The sequence below is a fragment of the Chlamydotis macqueenii genome, chromosome 10 (assembly GCF_036417535.1).
Source record: "Chlamydotis macqueenii isolate bChlMac1 chromosome 10, bChlMac1.mat, whole genome shotgun sequence".
Taxonomy (NCBI): domain Eukaryota; kingdom Metazoa; phylum Chordata; class Aves; order Otidiformes; family Otididae; genus Chlamydotis; species Chlamydotis macqueenii.
Genome location: NC_141565.1, coordinates 17,659,043 through 17,672,571, shown reverse-complemented (window position 1 = coordinate 17,672,571; position 13,529 = coordinate 17,659,043). Strand labels below are relative to the sequence as shown.

At 42.9% G+C, this 13,529-nt stretch overlaps 1 protein-coding gene across 1 annotated transcript in view; it reads left to right on the top strand.

Annotated features, from left to right (window-relative positions):
- Nucleotides 1–1,125: 1,125 nt before the first annotated feature.
- TAFA4 (TAFA chemokine like family member 4) overlaps nucleotides 1,126–13,529 on the top strand; it is a 60,301-nt gene continuing 47,897 nt past the window's right edge. The window contains exons 1-2 of the mRNA XM_086755874.1: nucleotides 1,126–1,147; nucleotides 10,732–10,867. Coding sequence (XP_086612000.1) covers nucleotides 1,126–1,147; nucleotides 10,732–10,867 — 158 coding nt within the window. The remainder of the gene's footprint in view (nucleotides 1,148–10,731; nucleotides 10,868–13,529) is intronic.

The window sequence follows — 13,529 nt, the reverse complement described above, 5'->3', positions numbered from 1 at the left end:
GAAAAGCTTCAGAGAGAGATTTGGAAGAGGGAAAGCAGGGCAGTGCTGGCTGTGACAAGGTGTATGAGCCCATCAGCACTCAGCTTGGTGGGTGACTATCTGTGGCAGGTTTTGTGGAAAAATATTAGGTATGGTTGAGTTTTTCATGTTTTGTTTCCCCATATCTCTGGCAAATAGTATTTCATTTTTAAAAGAATGAAAAAAATGTGCCACCAAGTTAACTTAACTTTTTTTTTTCTGTGAAAGTCCCAGTTTCATGGATGAAAATAATTTGAGGAGATTTTTCTTTCCCATTTTCTAATTATTTTTAAGACAGTTAATAGCTCTCTAGTGGTGATGAAAAGCTGATTAAAAGCTGATTGTTGTCTACCCTGAAAGTAAACAAACAATCAACAATTTTTTACTTTCAACAGATCTCACATCTTTAAGGCAATCATAATAGCCTTAAAGTGAGGCAGGGAAAGTGGGGGGATCTCATACTTCATTTCCAACCCCGAGTATTTCAAAGCATAATCAAAATTATGCCACTTACCCTTCCCCCAGCTCCTCCCATCAATCCTGCACATGGTTACATGATCGTGATGTGGCTTGTGCATGACTGAAGGTGCAATAGAAAAATAAGAATCCATTCTAGGCAGACTTGGAACTGCAAGCCTAAAGTTCAGCCTTCTCTAAGCTTTGTGAAAAAGAAAATTATTTTTTAAGCAAATAAAGAAGAAAGTTTCTAGATTTATCCATGAAGAGGATATGCAGTTACTCATTCAAAGTCTGGCTGTGGTCTTACTTCAGTCAGAGTAACTTATTGAGCCTCCTGAAGTTGTTACTTCAGCTGTGACAGGTACTGGAAGGAGCACCCTCTGACAATTCAGGGGCTTGAAGGAGAAATACCATGCTAATACCTTCTCTTACTGTTTCTGAAGAGCAGTCACCATTGATGGCTATGTAACTCAGGTGGGGTCTTTTTCCCTTCCTGTCAACCATTCTCTTGATGCTCATACACAGGCTGTTGCCAAGCAGGTGATCTTCCCAGAGGAAGCAGGCAGAGATGCTGTGTAAACAAGAAACAGAGAGGGATGAGAAGGAACAGGGAAGGAGGCCTGAAGGACTGGGCTGGAAGAGGAAAGGATGAAGGAGATCCCTTCTGGAGGTGAGGAGGCAAAATGGAATTTAAGGGACTTCTGAAATTCTCTTGAACCAGGGCATGCAGTAACTGGTATTGCAGCAAATGAAGATACCTGAGAGAGCCCGTTACCTTATGTATTTGTATTGGAATTTGAGATTTTTCTGGTTACAAGGAGAAAGACAAGGGCCTGCAGGAGAGGTGTAGAGTCATGTACAGGGCAACTAAACCACCTAGGGCGTGCTGCTTACACGTCACAAATGATACATCTTTTTGAGATCTGTCCACTTTTTAAATTTGCTTTTTCTTTTGGCAGTGTAATATTGATTCCAGGGCCACAGGACCAATGGCTCAGAAGATAATTAACAGATATATCTATCTGCTCATTTTTCTTTTTGATTCAGTAGTAGGCTACTGTCAGGAATTAGATGACCTTATATGACTCCTGGTACCTGAAGAGCACAATACAAACAATGTCCAGCTACAGCCTCACCCAGGTCTCCCAAACCCAACGAGAGTTAAACCCAACTGTGCCATGCCCATACTGTGATTGTGGTGCTCCCATTAGCTCCAAACAAGCAGATACTTCTCCATGGTACAATGCTGAGCCAAGATCAGAGTTCAGGACTCAAAGCCAGTGCTGTCAGTGCTTGAGTAGGAATGAAGTCATCCCCAGCTCAGACAGCGCTGGGGATGTGCAGGTGCACTTTGTGTGATGGTCAGTACTTCCATCCAGCATGATGTTGCCAAACCATAGAAAAGCAAATACAACTTTGAGATTGGTTCTGAATATGCTTTTGTTTGTTTAACTAGGAACAAAATTGAACAAGACTGGGTTCTCCTTTTAAGTGCAGTTGTTTACTGCTTCAACTCCAAGTCTTCATGAGATACAAATGCCTTGCTAGCTTATTAGCATTATTTTGCCTCTGCCATTCAATTGCAGAAAATGAGAAATGATAATAAACTTTTTTTTTTTTCACTATCAGTTCCTGAACTGATGGGTCAGGGACTCGGTTGTGGAATTTTCCTATTCAGTAGAGCAGTAATTTTTAAAAATAACTTGAGGAGCAGGCTCCGTTAAGCAAACGTTGTTTGCTTAACGCTGAGTAAAAAGCTTGTCCCGTAGCATGAAAGTCAAGTGACGAAACAAGATCAAGAAGCTGAGTTGTAGCTCTTTGGTCTGTGCCTCTTCCCTCCTGTGCAAATTTGCTCTTCACTATTGCCTTAAGAGATTCTATATGCTAGGGGGCAGAACTTTCAATCAGCCCCAAGCTGACTGTGTTATCTTTGTACAAAAATGGGAATATCAAAAATCTTACCTTTCAATTTGCTAGTAGTTATCCTACGTACTACCTGGAGACAAAGAGAGCAGAGAGAACACCCCAAGGTATTTTTCTATTGGCTTATGTAGTTGATAACACAGGTGCTAAAAATGCGCATCCAGCCCATAATTACAGTTCTGGAAATTTAGTACTGTATTTATGAAATGCTTTTTCTAAGAATCTTTTAACAATTAGCTAATGAGTCCCAAGTGGAACAATTATCCCATACACCCAGACAGTTGGGATTCTTCATCAGCCAATGCTCATCCACTGCTCATAAAGCATGTTTGTGTTCTAAAAGCAAAACTAGCTATTCTGTGCTTCGCTCTTGGAGTGTTTCATGAATTGAAACAAAAGCAGAGACCAGATTACACTGGTGACACAGAAATGGACAGATCCTGTTGGAGTCAGGGCTTAATACAGCTTAGGGAAGCATGAGTGGACATGCTGTGACTATTTACGGTGAATGAGGTGTTTTGAGGAATAAGAGAATATAGTATTCTAATGCAGTAGGATCAGAAAGAACCAAATTTGGTTTCATAACGACCCTCGGAACCACCAGAAAGATATCTGAATAGAACACAAACTGACCCTGTCTGCATGAAAAAAAATCAATATGTGTAGGAGGTATTTCCCATTTCTTTCTGCCACAATTTTCCTCCACTAACCTCTGACTTGTTGACTGTCTGTGGTCAGGGTACTGAGGATGACACTGTAAACAGCAACTACTTACCTCATGTTGATGTAGTGTCTTTTTTTTTTTTTTTTTTTTGCTCCAAGGCATAAGGAGATGTAGTGCTGTTACCCTGAGCAAACATGTACTCCAACCCTATGGATGGAGAAGGAAGCCTTGACTATCCCATAGGTGTTCAGCCAGTTAAAAAAAAAAACCTCCATTGAAGCAGGCTCGATGAGTTTTTGTATCACTAGTTTCTCACACTTAGATTCAGAAAGTTTCTTCTCATGCACCCACCAAACTATCTTTGTAGGACACTTAGTTTATTTTTATGCTATTTGCAGTAGGTACAGAGAACGACTTATTTAAATCATGCCCTTCTTTAAAGCAGAACTCTTCAAGGAGACAGTGAGCATGTCTCCAGCTACTGCAGCCTTTCTTTACTGCTTGCACTTGCTGAATCTCTTAAATTTCATGTTAGTTCCTTGGGATTGGCCTTTTGTTCTTAATTTGAATGGTTGCCCATAATCAGTGATGGTCTGCTTCTTGCATGTGAGCCCTGGGCTGGCCACCAGGCACCTGACCTTCCAGCGCAATATCCAGATGCACAAACAGACATGAGGCCCCCTCCTCCATCCCTTCCCTCCCTCCCTTCCCCAAGCGATCTCTGCAAAATAAACTACCAGCTCACCCGGGTCTCTGATTAGCGAGAAGAAAGGTGAGTAGTCATCTGCTCTATAGCCATTGGGTCAGTTATCTTTTCCTTCCATGGCAGAAATTAAATTTCTCCATCAATCCATGGTACAGAAAACAGTGTCTTATTGCTTGAGATAATCTATGCAATAACTTTGCTGCTTTACTACCCGGCAGGCAAATTTTGCAGTAGGGGAAAAAATACTTATTTGTGTTGTCTGAAACCTCCTGCTAGAGAAATTTCCTTCAAAGATGTTTCTCTCCACGTTTTTTGGCATGCTGCCTGCTTTACATGAGTACTGCTCTATTTCTGGGATGTCAGTTGGGAGTGGAGTGGGGCACTGTCTCTGCTCTGCCTCCTCTTTGAACAGGGTTCAAGCAATTCCCGTGCTTCCTTGAACACAGTGCCTGCAAGTTTGTCCATCTCTTAAGTAGGCCATATACCAGGGGGTGGGGAAGATTTTGAGCTGTAGTGAGGGTCTGAAGGAACCTGGATAATCACAATGAAAAATCTTCTCTGATAAATGTAGTTGAAAGAGTTGAAACGCTTGGCTGTAACGAGGAGATCCTGTGTTGGCTGTCCAAGTTGGGAAGTCTGTGCAACCTTAAAAATGAAAGCTTGATGGCAATACTTACCTCTCCAGGAGTTTAATTTGGCAGAAGGGTTCTTTGTGGGATGGTGATGAGTAATAAATAATGCTGTATAGAGAAAAGGGTCTATTCTGTCTGTACAGCTACAATAGCTGCACATTACTCTCTGAGCAGTCCTGTTGGCCTTGAGGGACTTTTTCCTGGAGGAAAGATGAAGACTTACTTTGAATTGCAAGAGCAGATTCTAAAACATTTTCCTAAAAATTCAATTTCTGAATAAGATTCTATTTAAGTTAGATGATCTTCTCATATACAGAGATTATACTTTTGGACTGCAAGTGATCAGTTATTTGTGCCAGCATAACTCATATGCTTCATTTGTAGGACTACTTCCTCTTGCCACGTAAATACGTGGCTGTGAGGAAGTTCTGGTGACCACAGGTCCCTAGAATATATACTGGACTTAGTGTATATGAAGAAGCTACTGTTCCCTTGCCTGGAGAGAAGCTGATCTAGCCCCTGTAGTTTGCATTGCATCAGGTTCTGAGACTTGTTCTACCTTAGCAGAAGAGGCAACAGCTTCAATTTCAAACTCCTCCTTACACTGTGTGAACTTCAGATCTTCTTGCAGTCCTCTAATTATCACCTCCAGTCGCTTCCTTTAGTTTGTTTTCTGATTTTGTGCATCACTGTTACTGCTTCTGTGTGACCTGAGCTCCACTGGATGAAACTTGGAGGCCACAAACTCTCACTTGAAATGACTCCAGCTGAAAATGGCTTCCCAAGAGAACATTCACCCAATTCGCTATTCTCACTCTGGCAGAATCAACTGAGGAAGGCTACAGTGACTGGAGCAGAGAATTAGAATCTCTTAGGCATATTTTGCAGTCCTCCCAGCACATCATTTTAACATGCCCACAACAGACAGGTTTATTCTCATCTCTAAAGGAAACAGTGGAGACAGATATACCCTAGAGAACTCCAAACGCTGTTGAAGACAGACACAGTTCCCCTCAAACCCTTAGCACATAGGATGTCTGTCTGTGTGTGGATGGTCTGGCTGCTGGTGTGGTCGATACCTGATGCTATGTGGATATCATAGCAGTTCAGTTCTCTCTTCTTAGGAGGCTGTGGGTTTTACTTCCTTTAGCTCTCATTGGCATTGTTGTCTTTTGCTCCCCACCTCCCCCAGTTGCTGTTAAGTGAGATTTTGAAATGTTCTTAAGGAAAGGGCTGACTAGTGGTGACAGACTGAGCTTCTGCCAGCGGAGACTGATGTCATAAGTGGAATGTGATGCCGCAAAAAAGCACTTCAAAAATTGCAGGTGAAGTGTGTGGGGAGTCTGCTGGGGTCTGAGAGGAACTGCTGCAGTTCCCCCTGGTTTTTAGGCTACATGCCTGGCTTGCTTAAAAGTGAGGAAGCACACTTGAAGTTTACTGCAATCTTATTATCTAAGTTTTTTCTCTCTGAAGAGCCTTCTCACTTTGGGTTGCCTTATGAAGCTTGATGCGTTTGGACCTCCCTCAGTGATACCTGTAGGGAAGCAGACGCAGCACCAAAGTTGATGTTGACTCTGGGAGTAAAGAGTAGAGGAAGAAAAGAATAACTGTGTTCTTTCTTGGTTTGCGTAGTGTGCTCCTACTCGGTGTGAGTGGGGATTGGCAGAACTGAGGTCTTTAAGGACTTGACATGCCCCTGTGCAATGGGCCAGGTGGGAAAACAAGTGGAATATATAGAGAACACGAGGTACAAAGTGAGAGGTTTGTTGACGTGTGTTTGTGGTAAAGATCATCTCTGGTTATTGCATCTTCTGAGGTTCACTTCAAAATACCTGACGTTGAGAAATTGGCAGTGATACAGAGAAGAGCTGCATGACGGATTTAATAGCGCAAAGCCCTCCGAGGAGAGGCTGCCTTCATCTCACTTACATGAAATTCACGGACGTGATGGCAGGCTGTGGGCAGCGATACCGGAGAGTGAAGGTCGCTTTCATTTGCCAGCAAGAGGCCTAACGAGATCAGATGCCCAGAAGCAGAAGCTGGACAAATTCAGCTTAGAAATCAAGTGCAGTGTTTAAAGTGAGGCCAATTAACTGCTGGAATAACTTATCTGTGTTGAATTTACTGCTGCTTGAAGACTTCAGATCAAGCTAAAGTTACCTGCCTGATGCAGAGATGTCTGGGTGAGGGTCGAGGGACTAAATTCAGAAGCTAAACCGCGTCATTTCCCTCTGGCTGGCCCATCTCTGTGGGCTGGCAGGGGACTGGCCTGTGAGACAGTGCAGGGAGCCCACCGGCCCCAGCCTTCTCCCGCAGGTGCCCGCAGCCCAGCCCTCCCAGAGAAGGGTGAACGGAGGAATCCTGTGACAGCAACGTGTTAATAGGATTAATGACAAAACTTAATTTGCAGGGACAGTTCATCCTCGCACAAAGGAACGCTTGCAAATCAGAGGCTTGGCAGCAGGCGGGAGGCTGGGAGGGGATGTCTCTGAGGGTGAGGCTGGGGGAACAAGGAGCGGGGTTTAGCGGAGCAGTTGGTGCACGTTGTACGGATTTCCGAGAAATGACAGAATCTGGGAGTGCTGAACAGCTCCCCGCGAAATCACGCGTGCGGCCGGGGCCGAGGACAGCTCCACCGCGCCGCAGGCCTCGGCGGGAGCCTCTGAGGCGGGGTCGGGGGCGGTGGGCGGCCGCCAGGGGGCAGCAGCGCCACGCAGCAGGGCCGCGGCCGCCCGCCCGCCGCCGTCAGGGAGGCGAGAGCCTGCCCGCCGCCCCCCCCCCCGGCCCCCGGCCCGTATCGCCCCCCAAATGCGGTTTAGCGCCAACAACAATAAAGTTGCTGCACACAAACAAAACGATTTCCCCACTCGCGGCCCTAAAACTGCCATGGGATCCCAGATGGGCTGAGGAGTGTCGCTTTTCAGGTGCCGGCTCACCCCTGAGGGGCAACGCCTGCTCTCCCGCCTGTGGGCCTGGGGCAAACTGCTGCTGTGGGATGAAGGGGTCTGTGGAGGGATGTTGCCAAATTAATGTCCCGTTTATAAACGTTTAGCCCTGAAATGGGCAGTCTGTGGTAGTTAGCTAGTGTGTTAACAGGTAGAACTGGCCAAGCAGGTGCTTGCTTTTGCTCGTTTCTTGATTTTTGTCTCTATTTCCCCTCAAACTCGAATAGCGTCGCTTTTCAAATACTCGTAGTGACCAGACAATATCTTTTTTCTTCTCTAAGAAGCTGCAGATATTGCTCTGTTTTCTCTCAGATCTTTATTCAGTGGGACATAAGGGTTTAATAGGGCTGGAAAATCTCCCGGTGAAGTACGGGGCCTCTGTCCCCGCTTGCCTCCTTACCAGTTGCTGTACAGAAGAGGAGTCTTTCAAGGGATGCACGATCTTTATTTTAAGTGAGGAGTTATTGAGAATGGAGAAATTAAGGCCTTTTAAATATTTAATGGACAGAGGTTTTCTAAATTGTTTAATAGCTTATTATAAAAGATGGTATAAAAGGGTTTAGTAAATTATTCTTTACAGAAGGTAGCCGTAAGAAGTATTCTACCGCATGTAAATGTTGGTAGGAAAAGTACCTAATTTAAAATGCTATCTTACTCCATCTGTCAAAGGAATTATACAGCGCCCATACAATTTTCAAATAACTTTAGACCTTTATTGTTTCTGTTCTTGAAATGCTTCTCTGGCATAGGGAAATGCTATTTATACCCATTTTACCCAACTGAGAGGCACAGAGACAAACTGTGCTGGAACTGAGGCGCAGCAGATCTGACCATTGCCATTCCCTCCAGATACCAGAATGCAGAGACTTCGTTTGGGCTCATGGACGCCCTAAATACTGATGGGACAGAGTTGTGCGGCCTAAAGCAGGGTCTTGGGCAAGTAATGTGCAAAGCAGGAGTTATTCACGGCCAGCTCATGTGTAAATACTGAGAGCAGAGCCCTTCCCCTCTCCCCCTTCCTTCTTTTCTATAGCTTTGCTAGATAAGGAAGTGAGGGTTCAGTTGCCTCCTGGCTAGAGCTCGTTGTGTAAAAATGACCCCTTTCTTCATAAGATTGCTTTCCTCCGGTCACTTCTGTTCCAAACCCTATTGTGTAAATTGACCCTGCAGCGCTGAAGTCAAGGACTTCATCCACGAAGTTCCCGTTGTCAGACATGTTGGGGCCTCTTGGGAGGTGGCGCTGATTTTTACTTTGTTGAAAGCGGCGCTCGGTTTGCTCGCAGGTGGCCGGTGGGAGGGCTGGTGACCGCTCACGGGAGCAGCTGCCCTCTCAGGCCACCCTGTCCCACCAGACCTCCTGGCATAGAAGGTCAGAAGTAATTTGCTTGTTTGTGCACCCTGCAAATAAGCAGCTCTGCTTTCCAAAGTAAAGCTGTGCCCTGAGACGAGGCAGGGACCAGCATTAAAACCACCGATCACAAAATTACGCGCAAAACATAGTTTCACCATGAGAACCCTCAAATTTATTTTACCATTATTAACCAGGTGAGCCTCTTGCTTCTGTTCTGATCTAGCTCCTTCATTGACATAAACCAGCTGAATCTCAGACTTAGGGTGGCACTGTAGGAGTTTGCCTTACACTCCCCTCAAACAACCCTATTTTCTTAAGAAATATTGCTACTTTAAGGGATCAGAAAGCCCCAAGGTATGCTGGTGGCTGTATCATCAGCTGCTTTTGCTGTGTCTATTTAATTGGAATGAGTTAGAATAATCAATACTTGCTTGTCTTTTACGAGTGTTTAATGTGTGTTTAACGTGTGTTTACAGAACAGGTTACACTAAAGTTAGTGTACTTGTAGATGCATCTACACAGGTTTTGTTTTTTTTCCTTTCTAATAAAAGTTATGGAACAGATAAGCACTAAAACCAGAGTTAGTATATTGCAATATCGATTTCTACAAGATCACTGTAAGAATATATTTATCTGTCTGTTCTATTATGAAATGGGTAAAAATGCACCACATAACTGTTTCAGTCATTCAACGCTATATTAAAAAGCCTGTTTGTTTGCTTTTTCTCAATAGGCTTTTTGAGGGACACTGATTTTTTTTTTTTTTATTTTATGCATATTTGTGGAAGAAAGGATTACACTGGATGGTAGTGCTTTGTCCTAAGACATCTCTTTGCCCACGTTTTGTTTGGATTAGAACTGCTGCATTGCAATTTTAGCTCGCTCTGAAACTCTCTCCACATTGGAAAAAGAAGATAGAGTAAAATGTGATTAATTATAGATTGTTGGCCTAGTACCTCTTTAATTCCACCAATTACTCTGTTTTCTCATGGTGTTCTGAACAGAAAGGAACGGAGTGTATTGAGCCGGGGGCTTTCCTGTCCTCAGCTTCTGAAAGGCGTCTGCCTACGTGCTTGTATGACCCCAGAGATGCTTTGCCCTCCAATGTGATAGTGTAATTTTGTATTTCTTAAAAGCAAATATCTAATTGATCAAAGGAAGTGTGAAATGAAAAGAGTGGTGGGAGAAGATGAGAAAAGGTTATTGTGCTCACTCTATAAGTGAATACCATGTTATTATTACTCTCACAAATTGCGCTGTGTTGTGTTTTCAATAGCAGAAGGTCAAGTTGAACCCAGGGAGTTCAGAAGTAAGAGAACAAATATAAACAATAAAAGCAAAGAGACTCCAATGTCAATGAAATGGAATGTTTGAGCTCGTTTTTCTGTGGAATATGTGCCAGTACTGCTGCAAAAGTGTCTCTATATAGGGACTTCGAAGTGTAGCTTCTGGGTATAGGTGGGATGGATGCGAGATGTGATGCTGGAAGCGAGTAGAGACAAAAGTGTCAGAGGGTGCTATAATGCGTTGATCACAAAGACATGATCCTATGGGTGCGACCCTACAGACCCTCTGCTCCTGAGGCAGCCAGATTCCAAGGGCTTTGGCCAAATCTTCATGAAGACATTGAAAGATTTCCCACATGTCTTTAATAACCTCTGTTTCAAACTGTTGGAGGTTTCAAGTAAGCGTGTGGAAGTCTGTTTGCACTGTGGTAGCGTCTCAGACCTTACAGCTTCCACAGCGGTGGGGTGACAAGAGGGCACGTGGTTATAAGGACACAGTGAGCTGTGCATATTATGTTTGTAATTTCTAGTATAGCAAACTCCGCCTTTACTTAATGTAGTGATATTTCAGAGCTGCTTTATCAGAGTTTCTCTATATTATTGAAAACAAGTGAAAAGAGTGACTGCTGCCTTTTGCCTTGGATTGCACTGTAGATGGCACTGTGAAACAACGATTTTAGTAACGAAGATCTATTTCACAGCACTATTCCAGACATTAATTGCAGCGTAATACGGCTTTCTTTTCAGGTCCCCAAAGTGAAGGAAAAATTCTGAAATGCAGAAAGGCTTATTTGCTGCCGCAAATGGGAATCTGGAATAACTATGAAAAACACACTGAAATAATTGTGTTTGACTGGAACAAAATTCTTGCAAAGTCCCCAAGGTAAGAGCACTTTTTATCTTTCAAATGACACTGAAGATTTGCCATTCTGGTTAGCAACAATATCCACTTGAATCCAATGGAGAATGAAGGCTTGACATTTCTGAAAGTGGCAGCCCACTGACACTGAAGGGCTCAGCACCCCTTGCTGCATCTCTCTGCCAAATTCCATTTTCCCCCTGCCTTTTTTAAGATCCTCTTGTATTTCTTTATATTAGTGGGCTGAAGACTTGTGTCTTGTCTACCTGCAAGGTGGACTAAAGTCTGCAAATGTTGTCTCATTTTAATGGTACTGGATGCTTCTAGCAGCGTTTCAGTTTGGGTATAACTAAGTTGATGTTTTGTAGTAATACACTTATTCCTGGACTTGAATGTAGTTACCGAAGGCTAAGGTTACCCTGTTAACCTGGTGTCACCTGGTTTCACATTCCCTGTCTAACTTCAGGGCCGTGGCTTCCAATGAGTCAAACTCATAATCTGGGAAAGGTTTTGAAATGAAGTCAGCACACAAGCATTTCCACTGAGACCAGCTTTGCCCCTGCACTGGGAATGGTGGGAACACCTGGATTCACTTACATGCTGAAACAGCAGCTGTTGAGCATGTGGTGCATGATTTGGGACTAAATACCTGTTCCTTCCATCAACTCACACCAGAAAGGGCATGCTCAAGATGTCTGATCTGTGGCATTTAATTCCAAGGGTTAAATCCTGCTTTTAATCACACCTCAGGAAATATGAAGGAGGGTCCCTGTCTTTATTACGATACGACAGAGTGATACCAGAGCAGGGGTCTCCACTCCTTCTTGGGTCAGATTCCTGTGTTTGCGTTTAGAGCAATAGAGGGCTGATATTGCAAGATGAGCAGATGATGACTTCTTACTTAGTGGTAACTGGTGCATTGAGGTGTAAGCCATGTGTTTCTCACGGAGAGCACAAGAAAACTAAGGTTAAATTTGGCTCTCTCCTCAGGAAAATGAGATTCAGTTACCTGGGGAATATTTGGGTAACTAAAATCTGAAATGGTACGTTGATTTCAGAGCTTACTGGGCAGTTTCCTTAGACTAATATTGCATCAATGGCAATAAAAACGTTTATGCTGGTTTCACAGTGACTCAATCCCATTAGCTGCAGTAGCATTATGTGGTTCAGCTGGGTGAAAGAGGTGAATTAGGTCCATGCTTATTAGCTGAAGTGTAGCTGCTCTGAATTAGCCTGGGAGTGCTCCATAAGAGGATACTTGTAGGATAGGCAAGGACCAGTGATGTCTTTATCTTCTGGGCTTGATTCATGCTTGTGGAAGACTCCTATATACAGCTGCAAAAGAGCCTCAGTGTGTTTCTTCGTGTTCTGGTTCAGCTGCATTCAAGGTGGCAACATATTGAAAGGACAAAGAAAAGTACCTTTTTCCCAGATCAGTCCCTAAGATGCAGCTTTGTTATATGTAATTTTTTTTTATTAAATCTATAGACATGGTGAGTTATTTTTATAGCAATATTTGTGTAGCTTTTTTAAAAAGTTTGTAGGCTGGAGTGAAGTCTACAAGGACAGCTGAAAGCACTGAGTTTACAACCAATGTATTTTTTTTTCCTCAAGTGTCAAATAGTGTTTGTTGCTAAAATATATTTTAATGTAACAGGCTTTTGGTCTCTCAGCTTTTGATATTAATAAGTGCATTTGTGATTTGTTTGGGCTCTATCAACGTTCCCATTCATACGCAATGAGAGAACAAAATTGTTTTGTGGTGTGCCAAAGAGAAAATTATGCCAGCACTTTTAAATGTGAAAATGTCGGATCTGTTTTGGTTTCATTTGTAGATGGTTACCAAATTTAAAACAGGATAGAAGTGCTTCACCTGGCTTTGACAGTAGAGCTGTCCAAGGCAAGAGTGGTTTGGTTTTTTTTGTTTGGTTGGTTTTTTTTAAAAAACTATCTCTCTATTCAGCACTTGAATATTGGATTAGCTGAATAGTCTCAGATGTTTTAAAGATAGACAGATAAACAAATTATTTAGAAAATATCTGGAAGACTCAGAACTGGAACCTACAGGGGAAAGAAGTTCCCAAAGGACTTTTTCGTGCAAATAAGCATGCTTATGACAGGCTTGCTCAAATCCCAGCATACTGATTAACTGTAGACTAACGTCACTGCTATGAAAGCAGTATTTAGTTCAATTTATGTAAATCTGTAAATTACCTTTAATTAATTTGATGTATTCCTGCTTACAGCATTTGCTGAAAGTGTGGAACATTGTATCTAAGGGTTCAACTGCATAATGCCTGTTTATGTATTGCACACGTAATAAATCATCATAACTGAGTTTAAGAAAATGATTAGATTACCTCTCTATATGATGAATGGCATAACATAAGCTATTGAGGGATTTAATTGTAGATATTTGCAGCAAATTTACTGAGGATTTGTGGTCTTAGTTCTAATACTAACATAAATAAGACTAACAACATCTGCCTTCTTTCGAACAACTGTTTTCTGAAATGCAGTTTCTAACACCCTAAGTGAGTCCTTGCGTATTTGACTGTGGTGCTGGTTTCATGAGTGTTTAACCCTCAGCAAACTTACTGATCTCCAGGAAAGCTGACAGATGTTGTGTACTTGGGAGATCCAGCCAATTCATGTGCATGGCTGCATGGGAGTTGGTAGCTATAGC